Raw genomic sequence first — 19,422 nt, forward strand, 5'->3', positions numbered from 1 at the left:
GTTTACATTCTCCATTCCAAGGGACACTCCGGCTTTCCCTGGCATACACCTGTCTTTCAAACTAAGACACGGGTTTAGATCTGCACAACGTGCATGTACTTGTCTCCCAGTGTAGGGTGGTAGCATTCCCAGAATGTAAGAGAAGACCTGATTCACCCCAGGAGGTCTTGTTCCAGCAATCAGCAGCCCGCAGCAGATGCACACAGGCATCTGGGGGAGATAAAGACAGGTTGGTTAGTGATGCCACAGCCAACCTTTCTGGTTCCACGCAAATAGCTATCAAGTTGCAAAACACACACTCCCTTATCCCGTTCTTCTGTTGTTTATCTGCACAAAGAAACGCAAAACCATATGCAGGCTTTCACTGTCAATAGAAGTCATATTATTCTTGTAATTCAATCCAGGTCCAGAGCCTGATAGCTCCTTTTCCTTCCTTTCCCCCCTTTTTGCTCCCCTCACTGTTTGCCCCTCTCCAATCTTGTTTAGGTTTGAATGCTGTGTCATTAAATTCCAGAGCAGTAAACACTGCAGTGTCTCTCTCTAAGCACCCACACAGTGCTTTTTAAGCTAAAGATTAGAAGTGGGGTGATTTCATTCCTGCAAGGTCTCTGCCCTTTATTTTCCTTTACATCTAACTCGAAGGATGCTTTTGGCAGATACATAGTGAAGAAAAATAAAAATAATATTTGCTCTCTGCTTCCTCCCCGCACTCCCCCCTTTTCCACTCCCACCCATCAGCCATAAAACAACACAGTCCAGCCAGACCCCAAACTGAAAGCAAGACAAAGCACCCACACAGCCCCCACTTCCATTCAGCAGAAGTGGGCCACTCCAGGGTAGCCCAGGATCTACAAGTAGGCCAGACTGAAATAAACAGAGTAAACAAAGAGTATCCTGTCCAAGCTGAGAGGGGCTAAAGAGAGTGATGTCTTTCATTAACATGCAAGGCAGGGATGCAAGCACACAGACAGTCAAAAGCATCACTGGAGCTTGCTAGGAGTAATAGGAGGAAAGTGGCACAGGATCACGCCATTATAAGGACCCAAAGCACATCACCCAGCTGCACGCAACTGCATGTCCCACCTACCAAAACAAGGCACCAACCCACACAGCTACCACCACCCCAAAACATCAGGGGCAGCCCCAAAGCTGCTGCAGCACAGCGTGGCTCCCCAGGAGGCTGGGTAGGGAGCAGTGCACACAGGTACAGTACCGGGCAACGAGGGCTGTGCAAATGTCAGAGCCAATGACATTTAAAAACAGCATGGCTGTCATTTTAGGGAAGGAATGGGAAAGGGAGAGAAAAGCACAGCACAGCCATAGCAACAGGTCAAGTGAGAGAAAGGGTGATGTAGATATGTGGCTTCTCAGTTTTCAGGGCATTTGTCACATCATAAAATCATTAGCCTGGGAATTAATAAAATCTTGGTTTAGTTTTTCTGCAACCTGCTGCTATAAAGCCCGTGCAGATGCCTGTGTGAAAGTCCATGCTGTGTATACCCCTGCGTCAACCATTACACAGCTATCGCAAACAACCCTCACGTTTTTCCAGACTCATAGGAAAAATGAAGCACATGGAGAGGTGAGCAAACAGTCAGGAATTTGTAGAAAAACAGCAGCCTGTCGGCTGCGGGTCTGCTCAGTTATTGGAAAAAATTGAACATGCTGTTTTTTTTTAAGCAGCCTAATCATATTTACTATTACATCAGACTTACCCACCACAAATTGTTCTCATGCAATGGAAGAATTTTTAATCTAATATATTGGACTCAGATAATTTCCCAGCTGCAGAACTGCAATAATTTCCTATCTTCTCATTGTTGAGATAAGCCGATTAACTTGGATATTTTTTAGTTTCAGAGTGTGATTATCTCCCTTTATTTTACTTGAGAGAGAAGGAGTGACTTACAGTAAAATAAGAGCTGGCTTGTTTCCCCCAAGCCAGTTCTTAAGCTCCCCTTTTCTGTGATGAAGATAGGTTCTTCCTGTTGCATTTTCCTTAGCTGCTTTACTTTCCACACTTCCTCTTCCTCTCTCAGAGACACTATATTAACAGCTAGTATTATTTTACTCAAAGAAAATACACTGTTAAAGAAATCCCTGAAATAATTATTTTAAAAAAATATCTCATGCACAAAATATTTTCTGGTTTATAATACCTTTGAAAGTTTATTAAATACCCCACAACCCAGAACTACTGGTCAAATCCTGCTAGCACTTTTCCTTTGTTTCCAGGCACATTTAAAGAAAAAATAATTGCAAAAAAAAGGATAAGGCCTGAAGCTCTGTTTACATGCACAGTGCAGCAAAACTCCATTTATTTCAGTAGAAGTGATTTACACCCAAGTAAGGGAGAAGACAAGCAAACCCTTGAATTTATACCATTACAAATTATAAAATACTGCTTAAGCTATTTTGGTGAGATTTTTTGGCATTTAATGTTTTTTCTTAAATTCCCAGGTCCTAGATTTGCTCTGTCATGCCAGAGAGATTTCCTCTCTTGCTTTTTTCTTTTCCTTACATTTCTAGCAATCATATTCTAGGAGAAAAGCCTGAATCCATGAGATGAGGACACTTTTTGGACCAAAAGGCTACATATGTTAAAGCCTCTAGATTTTCTTTTATCTTCCAGATCCCAGTTGTGTTCAGGGCTTTTCAACGTTTGTTAATTTGCAGACCAAATTCAGCACTGGAAAAGTATGAATTACACATATGCAGATTCCCATACGGCACATATCAATTCATTCCTCTTAGTCACCATTCATTAATTCCTTTGAAATGAATGTTCACGGTTGAAATGCACTAGTTTGATGATTTAATGGGAATGTGGTTCATGTGTTTTCCTTGCACAAGACTAGCAATACTAAGAAAGAGGCAGCCTGTTTTAAAGGGAGACTCTCCAAACAGCTATTTTGGTGGAAGGAGAATGGTTGCATAAACATGGAAGGACAAGAACTTCTTAATATTATATATAGATGGAGCAACAGAACAAATCAACCTTTATTTACTCTCTATTAAAAAAAACCCCACATATAAAGTAAACCCAACTCCAACAAGCCACTACTCACACACAGCTGGGTCCATTGTTGCTGAGTCCCTAAAACCATCCCTATTTCCAGTAAGGTGATCAGCAAGCCCTGGTTCTCCCCTGCTGGGAAAGGGAAAGGAAAAGAAAATCCTCTACTGACTGCAGTGAGAGCACTTGTGTCCCTGGAAATGCTCTTATAGACAAGAGCCTGCAGTATAAAAGCAGGGCTCCCATTACTGGTTCATTGCTATGGGCACTATTCTAGGAAAGCAGCTCCAGGAGCAGATCCAGAAAAAAATGGCAAAATACATGAGAGAAGGAAGAAAAATTACCAAGAGCCTAGGTTCCTCCCGGCCCATTCCTACCGGCAATGATAGCATGGTAGAGAAGATGAGTGGTGAAATGCCAAAGTGCTGGACATGCAGCCTGCCAATGCTTGTGGCCTTGCACCACTCAGCTCCATTCCAAAATGGTTATTTCTTGATATCCCAAGATACAATTTCTCAGCTACTTTTCAATTTATCTTTCTTCTTAAAAGATAGTAAAAGCAAGGTTAACTTTTTTTGATTAGTCTGAATTAAGTTAACTTAATGAATGCTATTCTACTAATGAAACACACCTAACAGATGATATGATAATTTTGGGTCATTTCCCAAATGACTTCTACACTGGTACAGGGCAAGCCAATCTAGAACACACCAAAGTACCTTGGGCTCTAGGCACCTTTCTGTAACTGCAAGTGTTAGCAAGTAACTAATGATAACTGGATTTCACCACTAAGGAGCTCCAGAGTGAGTGGCTTTCTGCCACCAAGCTGAATTGAAACCCAAAGTGTGAAGGTGAACTGGTCTGCATCCCACACCACCAGAATCCCTTCTAAGTTAAAGTCACCCTGCCAATTCCAGTGCAAATCAATCTAGAGTGGATTAAGTCTACCTTTTATACTATTTTCTAAATGAAATCAGATGTACATGTAAAACTGGTATTTAAAAGGGTTTTATCTAATAATGAGTCAGATATTGACAGAACAATCACCATGAAGACCAAGGTAAGAGGCAATATATTCTCATTAATAATTCAAATCTCAGCATGGATATTGATGACCATGCACTTAACAGGGAAAAATGGGGAGCAGCTGGAGCTGGCCCAGATTTCCTGAAAAGTTATTGGGCTGCAATAGCCACGCACTGGAGAGGTTTTGCTGTAAGATCCAACCAGAGAAATGGCAGCTCCTCATTTTAATGGTATCTTGGATCCTCAGCAATACCTCTGAAATGGAACAAGGAGCAAAAGACAGCATTAGCAGTCTATTGAAAGAGGATGGGTGAGAAAAATAAGGGAATAAAATCTGGAGGCAAAATGCCACCACTTCCTCTTCCGCACAGCCCTAGTATTTGTGGCATAAAGCAACAACATTCAGCAGTACCTAATTCCAGTCACTGCTTAGGAGCAAGCAACATCAAAGGTTTTAAAATAAATGTGTAAATCAGCAAAAGCACAAACAAACAAAGGTTGAAGGAGCCAAAACCACTCAGAACAAACCAGTTGGGGCTGGTTAACATAATCTACTCTATTCCCATAACTAAGTTTGCTTCACTGAGGGCATGAACTTTCTTGGAAAAGCTCAAGTAATTAACTGCAGGAACTTACACATTTTTCTTTCCCTCAGGTTTACTTTACCCTGGAATTAGAGCTGCTTACACACTTGCTTCTACCAATTCATTCAAAAAAGCTGAGTTTTGCTTGTTCTTTCCAGAGGGACATGCCTGAAGAGGTGGTACCAGTGAACTGTAGTATTCTCTTCAATTCCTCCTGCCTCCTATCCACTCTTCCCATCACTTTGATTTATACAAACAAAAACATATCCTACCTCACGGAAAAAGAGCAGGTTTCCAATGAAAGGAAGAGGTGGAGGATGTCGGATCCCTACTCTGCTTAGTTTGGAGAATGCAGATGTGGAGTACCTGGAGAAAGATAAAGTAATAAGTCAATTTTGGATCTTGTCATGATAGGACTTGCCCCAGTAACTCGTTCAGATGACTTCCCTGGATTCAGAGAGGGAGAAGATGCTTTCTGTGTGGGTCAGACAGAGCTGCTAATGTGATTACATTGCTTAAGAGCTCCTCAGGTCACAAAAGTAAATGCAATACACTGGTGCTTCAGAGAGGGCAAAAGGACTAAGTGACTCAAAGACAAGCCTGCAAAACTGAGCAGTGTAATCAGAAAGCAGCTCCTCTTCCCATAGAGGGTCTTGTAACTCAGAAGTGACTCTCCAAAGCTACACGAGGTTACAAATGAGATCCAAAGAAGCATCTGGGGCTTGACTTCTGTGGTACTGCTGGGAAAGAAACAAGACAGATTTTCAGACTATTTTCTTTTTCCATCACCTCTACCTATATAGATCACAGAACAAAAATTCTAACTAGTCTCAGTTGTCCATGAGCCAAGGCACTGTCAGTATGTTCAAGCCAAGCCTAGTATTTGGGCCAGATATGCTGATTAAGCTATTTTTTAGGACTGCCAGTCAGCAAATTAAACAAATATAAAAAATACAGGAAAGCAAAACCCAGACTGAAAAGCTTCATGCATCCCTTGTTTCAGATGAAACTGTGGCATGTGGACAGGAGCAATACTGGAAAAAAGAAAAACGCAACCCCCCCCAGAGCCTTTCTTTTTCCTCCCTTCCCCCTTTCTTAATACAAACAATGGATTTAAGTCAATGGACTTCAATTAGTGAAACCTGAAAGAGCAGGAGCTAGCAGCAGCAGCTTTGACTACCCAAAGACACGACTTCTGTTGTGCACTTCTGTTTGCTGAGATTTCTTGCAACACACTACCTATTTTCTTAACAGATTTTCTTTTATGAAGGTATTTTACAAAATTTATAATCAGGAGATAGACTTTTAATAATTTTTGAATAGCAACCATTTTGCTTTTTTAATGGGGCAGTACAAACCTTCACAAGTGCAAACCCTCTCACAAACCCAACAGAAATTATGTGTCCTTGCATAGACTGAGGACACTATGTCAAGTAGGACAAGGTATTGTGGAGTAAAGACACAGAAGTCAACATTTATTACACATTTTACACATACTATTGACTTCTTGGCTACTTAATTGCTTTAAAATATATGAGATTTTCATCAGCTAATTCTCTTGGGGAAAGAAATGTTTTAACTTTAAAATGACAAAACAGCCTACATGACACATTTTCATCCCCAAAGACAGGATTTTTTTTTTTTGCTGCTGCCGCTGTTTGAAATCTTCCTGAAGTGTCTTTGTGTCATAGCAAAGTCCTCATCTTCAGTATGTAAACAGTGAAAAAGATTAAAATCCCTGTCAATGAAAACCTGTCAGTTCTGCAGTGTGGGACCATGACGTTTTCACTGTAAAATACAGGGTAGATTACAAAACACCAGGCTGGCCTATAGCTAACTGCTCATTTCACTGCACACCAGACTGTCTGTAGACTCCTGGTTTTCGTGTACAGCAAAGTGAGGAGTGACTGCAACAGAGGCTTACGCTAGACAAAGTAAATTATATGCTCACCAAATATTTTAAAAGGAAAAAAAAAAAATAACGAGTTCCATTTCACAAGGCAAGAAACACAGAGACTGTGAAGACTATTTATACTGAGATGAACAGTTCATTATTGTCAGCTTTTGAACATTACTGGCAGCTTCATACAGCTGAGGATTTGCTTTCCTTTTCCCCCTGCAAATGTGGGGTTTTTCCACTGCTTTTTATTCAGTTACATTTGAAGTAGATTTTCAAAAGGTAGGGAACAACAGTTTACAATGAGATAGGAGAGAGAAGCAGTGTTGTCAAGCTACAGACAGAAATATAACAACAAAAGGGTGAAGCCAGAAGGAGTAAAGAGGAACTCATAAATAAACACATCTAGCTCTACCCTATGATTTTACAGCATTTCTGGTGTTATTGAAATAGCTGATGCTTTACAGAAAAGAAAAGAGTATACAAGTGACCAAAGACTGAAGGGGCAATATGCACAAAAGAAGGATCTAACACCGCACACGTAGCCTTAACTTTGACCACTTCTAAAGCAACAGCTTACTTTCTGCAGCCTTAAGTATTAAAAGCTTCCCCCATCTCTGCAATATTTCCACTCATTCTCAGCATTTTGGGTGTGGGGGAGAGAGAGAGAAGAAAGAGTGGCTTATGGACTTCTTTTAAAAAAAGGAAAAGAAAATTTGTCCTGTATAACACACAGTGAATGCCAGCAATACATGAATCTGACAGCTTTGTGGCACAAACCTCTGCCTTTTGAGCCAGAAGAGGCTGAAAACTCAAACAGACCAATTTATGTGATTTGGTCACTCAGCACACCCGTGACACACACTTGGCCAGTAACTTGGAGCTGCATCCTAAGTGCACTGGGAAAAGCATGTCTGGGTTTTGTTGCTGGGAAGGGAAGGTGGGCTAGAAGTTGGGCAAGCGTAAACAGGCAGGATGGCCTTGCAGGCAAAGCCATTTGTCTGGAGAAGCTGTACATCTAAACGAAGCTGCTCCAAGACTGCCTTATCACCAGTGGGAAGTCTTATTCCTCACTCTTCCACTTAACACACTTCTACATTACTTTTTCACAAAAATTAATCTGGTATCAGGAGACCCCCTGCTCTTGCTGTGAGTACACAGTGATGGTAGATCAGCCGATGGACTAGAAAGGCTAAATCAAGCACAAAATGTAGAAATAGAAGAGATATTAAGAGGTGACCAAGATAACCAAAGATATGGAACCACTTATCTACAAGAAATAAATTAAGAGGCTATAATCTTAATCATGGAAAAAAAGAAGCAACTGATGCAGGTTATGACAAATATATTTAATATCATGCAAGGCTTAGAAAATAAATTAGGAGTTATTATCCAAAAAATTTAAATAGCATATGAAAATACACAAATGAATATTCAGGTGTCAAGATTAAAAATTAAACATTTTTCCAAAATAAATATACTAACTATGGAACTCCTTGCCACTGATGATTGTCTCCGCCAGAAGTTTAAAAATCTTCAAAAGGTGATAGAATAAATCAGTGGGGGGGTGGAGGGACGGAATCAGACACTTTTAGCTAGTAAATTTAACAAATGTAAGAGAAATACATGGAAAACATTAAAGGAAAGGAAAGAAATTTAATCAAATTTATTTTCTTAATCAGGGAACTAGTCTGTAAGCTTCTAATTGCATAAGAGATTAGACTTTTATAAAACCTAAAAGTTAAAACCCCAGACACTTCAGCTTTCTTAAAAGCAAGAGAGGAATGAGTCTATGCAAAGTGAGTGGCATGAAAAGGATAAAACTCTGATTGCAGCAATATTTACTGGACAATCTAGTACATTCTCACTCAAAAGAGAAACATACCCTAATATTTACGTAAGTACAACTTCCTGCACAACACTTAATTTAAAAGCTTGGCATTATATTTTGAATTAAGTGACAAGGCATCAAAAAGAACCAGAGGAACAGCAGCAATGAAGTCGTAGATCAATAAACAATTCAATAACCCTTTGAAGACATTCAGATTGCCTCTGCGAGCAAAATGTTCCCTGTATATATTAAACACAACGGTTTAAAGAAAGTTAATACGCCAAACACATTCCTGTAGGCCAGCATGGTGGATATAAACTCTCTGCAATACTAACTTCTCCCCACAAAACACAGTGGGGGAAAAAAAAAAAAAAAAAAAAAAAAAAAAAAAAAAAAAAAAAGATAGTTAATATAAGTTGTAAAGGATATATAAGCAACAGACCTAGCCATTTGTCCAGCCAGGTCAGTACTGAAAGAAAAAGTATTACATAGTCTATCATTAAGGGTCATCAATTAGTGTAGCAGACAAGATTACAGAGCTTCCAATTCTGCATCATGGAGTACAACATCCTGTTGAAATTACCCCTAATTCTCTCCCAATACAGAAAGTGTGTCGTTCCTTCTACATCTAAGTAATACACAACCTAATAATATTTAAGAAGCTATAAACTGGGACAAAGAGTTTTAAAAAAAAAAAAGTTATTTAATCATTTAATCTCATTGTTGTGAGTTGGGAGGTATGTTATTGTGCAATACTGACAAACTATTTGGCTGAGAAAATGGAAATCATTCCTGACAACCGAGAGACAATCACCATGCATTTTTTTTACCTATTTGCCTCTATTTACATATTCCCATACCAGATTCCAGTTAACACTGGGATGTATTTTGCTCACAAAGTAGTGATAATGCCCAAAATAAAGGCAGCCTCCCCGACATTACAAGGATGACTCATGAAAAAATATACAAAATATACAAGCATCCCTGAGAGCCCAGTCTCACCAAAACATCATCCCAAAGCTGGATACAGACTTCCAGCTCTCAGCCCTCTCTGGGAAATTTTGTATTATGAATACTGCAGCAGGGTCACTGGACAGCTGCCATCACCTAAGTCTTTCCTCTTGTCTGCTCCTCAGGATATTTAAGGTAGAAAATCATTATTGGGCCCCATTCTGACAAAAAACACACACAGAACACAGGTCTTGCAAGTGAGTGAGTATTGCAGCCTACATGGAAACCATCCCAGAAGGATACAGCCTGTGCTGATTATTACCTCAGAAAGTGTACTCACTGAAAGGAAAAAAAAAAAAAAGGCACAAAATTAAATCAGCTGTCCATCCCCAAAAGACAGTCTCTCAAAGCAGAAAAGGGGAAAATGAGGAAAGTAAATCCCTCTTCCGTGGTCAACACTGGCTACCAAATTGCCCATTACTGTTACCCAGCAGTACCTCTGGTGGAAAAGGAGGGATTTGCTGAACGAAAATACACTTGGATGCGTAAAATATGAAGTTCAGAGTATGAAATTATTACTATACCTCCAAAATCAGGTCCTGAATATCTACCAGAATACCTCTAAGAATGAACTGAAATTAATCTTTAAGAGACACCTTAGTCAGTTTGGGATAAGGATATTTGAGTACTGCTATTTAATTTTCAAGCTCAACTAATCTATACTTTTTAACCATGAATTTGTAAGGCTGTAATAACAGTTTCAGGGATAATGAGAACTTCCATGTAACACTTGCTCTCCTTAATCACTTGCATGCACTCACAGAGTCTTAATTTTGACATAATTGCACAAGAAAAAGAGAGACATTGTACACACTTGCACCATCTGCCTCCACAGGGGCAGATGTTTTCCAGCTGCAAAATCTAAGTGATCATAGGATATTATTTTATTGAAATATTTGTTAATACATCAGAGATAGTGTGCAGAAAAGGCAAGAATATATGCCCAATATTAAATTTATACCTCATTTATCTGCTAACAATCATCTTTTAATCCATACTATTCTGGTCTGTCAAACAATTTCCTTCACATCTCTTAAGAGAACTGATAGTCCCAAGAGATTGGTTGTAATAAGGCTTTGGGTTGTCACAGTATATTTAAAGTTTTGGGGGCTGCTTTGATTTAAGTTCAAAAAAATTAGCAGTGACTCAAAAGCAATTAAATGAAAAAGCCCACACAGAAAAAGCAACACTCTTCACCATATTCCAGAGTAGCCCTGTGAGAGACAGATGGTCTGTACAGCAGGTCAATGACAATATTTCATCACCTCTCTCAGAGTGCAACCTCTTCACACTGGGTGGTGACTTTTCCAAATAAAGAGCAAATGAACAAGAGTCATAAATCCACAACTTCAGCCCTTCTTCGTTGGCTCAACACCTTTAAACAATACAATGGAGGTCAACAGTGGCAGAGGCTATTGGCTCCTCATAGCAATATATAACTGTGGGAAAGGAGGTGGGAGCTCCATCCCACGTGGCTGCAAAGAGAAGTTTCCTCACCAGGAGGATTACCCACAGCAGATCTGAGGTCTGGTGCATCCAAGAGGCCACACATGATGTCTGCAGGAATAGCTGGTCAGAGCTGGTAGCTCAGCTCCTCTCCCAGCCCTGCTCCCAACTACACACCAAGCCACACTTTCACTCCCAAGGACCACTGGCATCATGCCTTTATTAAGGAGTAGTTTCTTCAAGTGCTGTTTATTCACACAGATATTGTGGGGCATACAGAAGAAATGGTACCACCTCAAGGCAATAGATGTTCTTGTTTCAGATAGGAAGACTGAAGTTTGCAAAAACATGTGCATTGCTAGAAACACGGTGTTCAGAAACAATAGTAAAATCTCATGACTTTTTTTTTTTCTATCGCCTCAACTAATTACATCTCTTAATTTTGCAAATGAACTTCTTAATTAAAAGGACATGAAGTTTCAACCTTATCAGCCTTCCTAATTGTTAGGCAAGTTCATATCCTAGTGATGCAACTCCCTTTGCAGAAAACGTGGCATCAGTTTTTGTATGCAACTCAGATGTTCCTACACGTCAGGAAGAATTGTATGGATGCAGGAAGCAGTTTCATGTTTAAATTGAGGGAGAAAACTCTGCTTGGGAGCCTGATCATTCTGGCTTTTCATTGACATAAAGAAGGTACTTATTAGGCCACCAGCCCATTATTTCTTAGGGCCAAAAAGGGGTTGCAGTACTATGGTGGCTGAAGTCCCAAAATGTTATTTAGCAACACATCAAGTAGTAGTGCGGGTGCAGGCAAAGCCACATTGCATTCCCTCTAGAGCCTATCAACCTCAGCTTCCTTTCATATTCTATTCATTGTAGTTGTGGTCTATCACACAACTTGCCTGGTGTCTGATGCTGTCAGGGAACTGGTTTTAGAGTTCAGCTCTTGTACCACATTCTGCAATAGCCCATGCAGAGCCACTCAGTGACATCAAGAACCAGCTGGCACAAGATTTTCATGATGTCACACCCTGCCAGGAAAGCCCTGGGAAAAACAAAATTGCTTCAAGAGGGTCGAAGCGTCCCAGTGCTTTAGCACCAGAGACATCTCCTTTAACTGAAGGTGAGGTGGGGAACACAGTCCTATCCCCTTTTTTGAGACCAGCCTGTCAGCATACATGTGGCAGGCACCAAAGCAGGGACAAAGTAACAGGAGCAAACTCCAGGCATTTTCCCCCTTGTAATCTCAAGTAAGCAGCGGTGACAGACTGCAAGGACAACTCACTGCCCTAGAGACAGTTCTGGATAAAGGCTCAGAACTCATGATTACACAGCACATGAACTAATTCTATTTATTTATTTTTAAGTTAACATCAAGAAGCCACCATCCATCTAGCACACTGAAAGTGGCAGAGGTCCTATCAACCAGAGATATACGTGATCAGAGCACCAGAGATCATTTCATGGTGTTCAGAGAGCCTGAATTAATGGTCCACAGCTGGGACCATTTGTTCTGGCATTTCCTAACTTGCGTGGGCTTGACTTCACAACCTCAATAATGTGTCTTTGAGGCAATTTTCTTTGCAAGTTCTCAAAAAAAAAAAACCCAAAAAAAACCACCCAACAAAAAACCCCCACTCTCATTAAAAATACATCACATTGCATCACTTTGCATCCACAGGGGTCATCAAAAGAACCTAGACTATGGCAGAGACCTTTGCCAAGTGAGCTAATGGAAGAGCTGACAGAAGAGGCAGGTTGTCTTTCACACAAGGGACAGGCTGTGAGGCACAGCCTGCAGAGAGTCCCTCAATGCTTCCTCAGAGAGAAAAAACAGCAAAATTGAAGAGTTACTAAACCAAAACACTAGGCTTCTTTCTGGGTGCTGACATCTCACCAGCGAGCCCTCATCTGCTCCTCTGGCAGTATCACCACAGCCTGGTTCTTCCTCATCCATGGACCTACCACCAGCCCCAGCCCCTGCTTCTCACTGGAGCTGACTGCACTGCACTCTCACCCAGACCCTGCATCACCTCCTATCATGAGCTCCCCAAATGATCCTGCCCCAACACGGTCCCACACTGGTTTGTATCAGCCATTCACCCTCCTTCAGGCAGCAGCTGATTCCAGTTTCTGCTTGCCTAACCTCATTCCTGTCAGTCTGTTTGCACAGGCTCTCCACCTGCAGTTCTTGTGCCCAAATTGCTGCTATGACACCCCAACACAAACCCGTTAGAGAAAGGCTTCTCTCAGTCCCTGCTCTCGGGGACCTGCTGCCTGGTCAGCCCTCCACACACAAAAAGGGTGGGACTACGCTTAGCAAAGACAGAATCAGAAACATTAGCTTAAAATTAAATATAAACAGAAGAGATTCCAGTGAATGTGTGCTAACCATAATTTTTCAAAGACTTATAATTTGCATGAGAAAGGCAAGAAGTACATCCACTGACAAAAGCCCACCTCCTCTCACCAAATACTGAAACCCTGTTTTAAAGCTAATATAAAAATCAGAATATCACTTCTTAAGAATAATAATATAATGAAAAAACCCAATCCCCAAGAGATTCAAAAAAAGCTCCTAAATATTTTCCTTTAGCATTTGTCTCAGAAATTAACTAAACTCGTTCTAACTAAAGTTTTTCAATAATTCCACCTAAGACAGACAGCAGCCCTAGAAAACTTCAACCCTAGCTGCTTAGGGTTTGATAAAGAATAAGAAATTTAAAATACAGTTGTATAATGTCAGCATCACACAACCTTAATTTGTGGTGCTTGTAGACCCAGCTATAATTAAGTAAACCAGACTTAAAATGAAGAAGTGCTGGCTCTCAGACTGAGAGCACACATAAAAACTCAGCTCATAGCTGGTTGTTTTGTGCAGGGTCTAATCCACTATAGCACAGGGGTGACAATGACAACGTTGTCTGACCCTTAATTACAAGAAAGATGCTATGACGTCTGTACATACCAGACAGAGTATGATAAACTTGAAATTAGCAATGGAGACACTGCCCTCTCCCCATGACTTGAAAAGTGGGAGTAGTGTGATGCCATGAGGAGATAAGATCTTTATCTTTCTTGCTCAGATTCTCATTCCCCCATTTCTCTCATCTTTCCATGTAAGGACAACAACAATAAAAACCCCACTACCACAAACTATTAAATTGTACTTCACACAGACACATTTCATTTTCAAATCTTCAGGGTACAGAGGAAGCACACATACCTCTGGAGGAGTGAGCCCATGTCCCGGCAGGCTGACCTGGGCACACGAAGCAGCATAGAAAGACCCACTGGAAGTGAGACTGTTTTGAGGAATAAATGACAATCTGCTACATCACAAAATAGCACTGGTGCTGGCTGCAAAGCCTCAGAATTGAACAGGGGTAGCTACCATGCATGCATCTAAATAGTGCAAGTCCAGAGCTCTGCTTTGCTGCATGATTTAATACCACTAGAATTAAAGTAAAGGGTGTCTGGAGCTCCTTTCATGAAAAGCAAAGCACAGAACTGGAGTCACAAGGGAGAAACATCATTAATTTCTGAAGGGAAGAAGAGAAAATCCTTCCAAACTCAGGGCTCGTGCACACGTGAACAGTGAGAGGAAGTACAGAAGTGGGGTTCAAAGCCTTGTGGCAATACAAAAAAAATCAGCTCAGCCTCCTTTTTTCCTTTGCATCTTATTCATGACTTCTTGAGTACCTGTGGACTGACAAGAGTTGAGCTCACAAAAAGACAGTATTTCAGTCCTTTCCATAATGTGCGTTCATCTTGTAAAGAGACACAATAGACCGAGCAAGGAATATGCATAGCATATTCCCTACCCCAGGACAAGGAGAATACCCTTCTGCAACCACATGAGGCAGGAGGAGTATGAGACAGGAGGAGCAGTGAAATTATTTCAATCACTTTTCAGAGTGCTTGAGCAGTCTACAACCATCACCAGCCTGAGTAAGCTATCATGGGCCACTAACAAAGGCAGAAAATTGCTCCTGCAAAACAGAAGATACTTGAATAGATGCCAAACAAAGCCAAAGGAAAAGCAGAATTTCAAACAGACTTGATGAAAGGATTGCAGGAAGCAAACTTCAAGGAGATCCTCTGAACTTGAAAAACTGCCTAAAAAAAGCAGGCTCAAGAGTTACTCCCAAGTGCCATCCAGATTAAAAGCAAAACAAAGGCAATTGGGTTTTCCTGGAGCTCTGAATCACCCATTCAAGCCTAAGGAGGTTGAGCAACCGACTACACACAGGAATAGCATCACTGGGTATGCATGAAATGTCTAACCCAGAGCGGAATGGACCAAGAGGTGTTTTCCTTCTTTAATCACTGAAAAATGTAGTAATGCCATGCATTACTTGTAAAACAGCAGGCTGGATGGTTCAGACAGAAATATACTTTTTAAGCTGACATGCTCCTCTCTCTGGGCTGTTGCCTATTAAAAAAAAAAGTGCTTGTTTCACATGATCTCATCTTTTAACTGCACTTTGAAGTCCATTCTGGCCATTTCGCCATGACAGAGAAAAATTCCAATCCTTAGGAATAATTCTCTTAACTTCATAAAGAAACCCTTGTTCAAGTCAGATAATTTTCATGTAGAGGCTGACATGGAAATGGCTTTCCTGGAACAGAGTTGATTTGCATTACTCGGTGTCATAGCACATGACAGCTTACTCTGCAGCCCACTTGTCTGGATCTTCCGTAATCCAGCCAGCCGCAGTCCCTCCTCTCCGTGAAGAAGTTGTGCACATGACAGGAAGAACTAATTTTAATGAAGAGTCTTTGTTCTTGTATTGGTCCTGTTCTCTCTCAACCTGTTTATCTGGCAGGCTCCTGGATGCAATTTGTAATCATTGCTCCCTGCTAAACAGAAAAGTCTATTACTGTCGCCTGTCCCTTTGACTCCAGGGTTTTTAACATCTGACATACTGCTGCACATGTAATGTAGCGTACGAATCCATTAAAGACCCCCTTCCCAGCATCTCTCAAAGGACCTGCTATTGCACCCCTGTCCCAGCCCACCCTCTCTCCTCCAGTCAAACAGCCTCAAACACTCCTGGCACATGAAAGCAAAGTGCTTCAACGCCTCAACTGCAAATTCACAGAGACAGAGACCATCTTTCCATTACATCTCACACCCTTCATGTGCACAGCAGAGCCCTGATCTTTGACAGGGGTTCATAGCTCCTGCTGAAACAAAAACGATAAATAAATCATCAGCATCAGGGCCCCTAAAGTGGAGGGAAGTCCTGTACACTGTCATTCAATTACTTTTTAACTACCACAATGAACCAAAATTCCACAGGGAAGTAATGATAGTGAGTCATTAGCATGAGCTATTCACCTTCAAAGAGAGGCAAGAGGAGAGCTGAAGCCCAGTTCCTCATTCTCTCTGCAAGCACTTGGGTGCAGGTCAGTGATCTTCTCCAAGGCAGAACAAAGACACTGGATGATGATACGCAGAGGTTTTAAAAGAGATTAGAAAGTTTATAAAAATAAAAGGGCTGACAACAGAACTAGGATTGAGAGCAGAAGAGAATGAGAGCAAGATGTGATACAAATGACAGAAATCCTGGCAGGAAGAAAGAAGCTTGTTTGAAGGAGAGGAAAGGGCCTCTTAGGCAGATGGAGTCTCAGAGAAGTCACCTACGTGCTGGAGAGGGGACACAAGATCTCAACACCACCTCAAGCAAGATATGAGGAAGAGACTGATATTATGAAATACATTATTTATTGCAGTTGAATTTGTGTATTTCTTGTCCTAACTAAAAATATGAGCTTTTTTTTTAAGGCTCATTATAGATCTGCATCATTATTTCCAGCTTTACTTTGTCTCCAAGGAGCTAACTCTAAGACATGAAGTTGGATGCCTGAAGAAAAATACTTTTATTTTTCTCTGGGGAGTTGAAGTTTAGCGCCTGCTGTATGAGAGGCTAGATAGGAAGATCCAATGATGGCCAAAAAAAGCAATGGATAGAAAACTTTGAATTGGAGGAATATGAAAAAAGACACTGAGGAAAGCATTAGAAAAATCTGCTCAAACCATGTAAAGCACAGCGGTGCACAGGTCTAATACACCACGCACAATGTGGAAAAAGGAGACCCTCCCTCGGCACTACCAGAGCTCTGAGGATAATCTTTACTTTCAGTGTCTTCCCCAAGTGATAAGTGAAAACTGGGGTTGCAATGAAAAGGCCCACCTAAGGCGGTGAAATCCCATACTGGCACACCACAATGGCACAGTGGCTGCTTTATTTACTTTGACATTACTAGGAATAGCTAACTCAAGCTGAGATACTTTTGAATCCCTTAGGAAACCATGCTTCTGTATTTATGTATACATTCATATATTTACATTCATGTGCATGCATACACATACTCTAAATCTGTTCATTTTTCCACAGTGCAAAATTAACATTCAACCATTCTTTATGTTTTGGACACTGGTCATTTTCCACAAGGGTTACTATACACCACTGATGGGTTTTTCACCCTGAACATCCATCTTTAACATTGATATATCCCTCATAGATGCATCTGCAGCAGAGGTGTGGATGATACTCTGCTATGCATCACTCACACCAACCCCCTCCAGAACGGACAGATTTCCTCCTCCTTGGGAAGTTCCCCTACTGAACAATGTTCAAGGAAAGCCTAACAAGCAAGGCTGAAGATCTTACATGCCATGGTCCCAGCAGTTCCAGTTCATTTTGTTCTGTTCTATTCTATTACTTGGGCTGCCCACTGGAGAATCTAATCCTTCTCAATTCCTGGATATTTCCAATCCATACAAGGGACCAGAAACCAACCATTAGCTAAGGGATCCACAAGATGGAGTAAAGGCCCCTACTGTGACAATTTCTCTGTGCTCAAGATAAAAAAAACCAAAAAAACCAAAATAAAATAAACAAAACCACCAACCAACCAACAACAACAAAAACAAACAAACAAACAAAAAACAAACAAACAAACAAAAAAAAACCCACCACATGCAACCACCTTAAAGATTCTCAGAGGTGAAAAGGGTGAAATAGAAGATATGTGAGAAAGGAATTGGGTGGACGACTTCATGAATTGGTTTAGAAGACTGATTGATCTCTCTTTTGCATGTACAGGCATCAGTATTTAGACAAAACTTCCAAAAATAATTTCTTACACCTATACAGTAGAAAAGGTACCACTCATAACTGAAGAAAAAACAAGGCAGCATTCTGCTGAAGATGAACGTTTTCAAAATTAAGTAGCATCACATAACATACACCTAAAAAAATGGCTAAGGTGCTCTGTACCAATGATATTGATCTTCAGCACTAGCACATCTCAGAGCATTTGAAAGATGACCAGCATAATGCCAAAATCTAAAGGGGCAGAAGGAAAACAGAGGTAATGATAAGCCTGACTTCATCTCTTCATGAAGTAATGGAATTATCATTTCAGAATGCCATTAACAAGAAGTTTGAGAAGAATTAATTGAAGAGAATGTAATTAAATACCTTTCAATGTTGTCAAATGACTTTTAATTTTTAGGTTGGGGTGAGTTTAAGGTTAGTTTTCTTGGCAGGTGTATGGGTATAAATGACAAATACAACTCTTCCAACAGTATCTGCTTGGGCTAGTCCAACGTGCTAGAAACACTAGACCATGTAATATCTTGCCTGAAAGACATATTACACACTACACAGAGAACTAACATGACACCAACCTAGACAAATCTAAAAGTTAGTTCAATGCTTGACCACAAAATGTGACCCCTAATCATGAGGTATTGATCCACAGGACTCTTACTAGGATTTACAGACATAGTTTCTTACTTACAAGTAAAAGGATTCATGAGTTACAGATACTTAAATCTGACCCCAGAATTTCCGTGCTAAGGAATGTGTCCACAGCCTCTCTGGAGCATCCTGCTGCCATAGAGCCGTGGCCATAGGCATGGCCACAGGACTTGACTATCAGAAATCTGTTCCAGCAGCTGTTTGATAGCTATTGGGCAACAAACACCACCAGCAATGGTCCCACTCACCTGGACAGTGACCATTCCACCCTGGCCATGGCATTTCTAAGGGCACAATTCAGGCAGAAGGTCATCTATTACAGTAGGACTGTAGGAGGCAGCTGAGACAATCTGAGAGCTGACTGCAGCTGAAAAAAGTTGCAACCTTCTCCTTACCACCCACCTCCACATATTCCCTCTTGCTGCTTTCTCTGTGTTCGTCTGATCTCTGCTCAAGCTGATGCAGCCACTGAACCAGCAAACTATCCATCAACCCACCACCACAAATTCCACCCCCAACCATATCCCTAAGTACCATGTCTATGCCTTTTAAATTCCTCCAGGGCAGGTGACTCTTCCTCTTCCCTGGGCAGCCAGTTACAGTGCTTGACAATCCTTTTGATGAAGAAGTTGTTCCTAATACCCAACCTAAAACTCCTCTGAGGCCATTTCCTCATGTCCTACCCCTCGTTCCTTGAGAGAACAGACTGACCCTCACCCCACCACAACCTCCTTTCAGAAAGGGGCCACCAGGTGCAAGTGAGGAAACAACACGTAGAGCATTGGTGAAAGAACTACTCTACTGCTACACAAAGCACAGTTCAGGAAAGATAT

General features: G+C 41.0%; 1 protein-coding gene across 12 annotated transcripts in view; it reads right to left on the reverse strand.

The window, feature by feature from the left end:
- The window catches only part of TBXAS1 (thromboxane A synthase 1), a 239,857-nt gene that overhangs the window by 171,942 nt on the left and 48,493 nt on the right, over positions 1-19,422 (reverse strand). For 4 of the 12 annotated variants that reach the window (XM_040062920.1, XM_058420378.1, XM_058420381.1 and 1 more), the window contains one exon: positions 4,899-4,992. The exons of 4 other annotated variants lie outside the window; for them this stretch is intronic. In XM_040062920.1, the coding sequence (XP_039918854.1) occupies positions 4,899-4,992 (94 nt within the window). Of the gene's footprint in view, positions 1-3,068; positions 3,152-4,898; positions 4,993-19,422 lie in introns of all 12 variants that reach the window. 4 more of the 12 variants (XM_040062923.1, XM_040062925.1, XM_040062926.2 and 1 more) reach the window with 2 other exon arrangements.

The sequence above is a fragment of the Hirundo rustica genome, chromosome 4, assembly GCF_015227805.2.
Source record: "Hirundo rustica isolate bHirRus1 chromosome 4, bHirRus1.pri.v3, whole genome shotgun sequence".
NCBI lineage: Eukaryota > Metazoa > Chordata > Aves > Passeriformes > Hirundinidae > Hirundo > Hirundo rustica.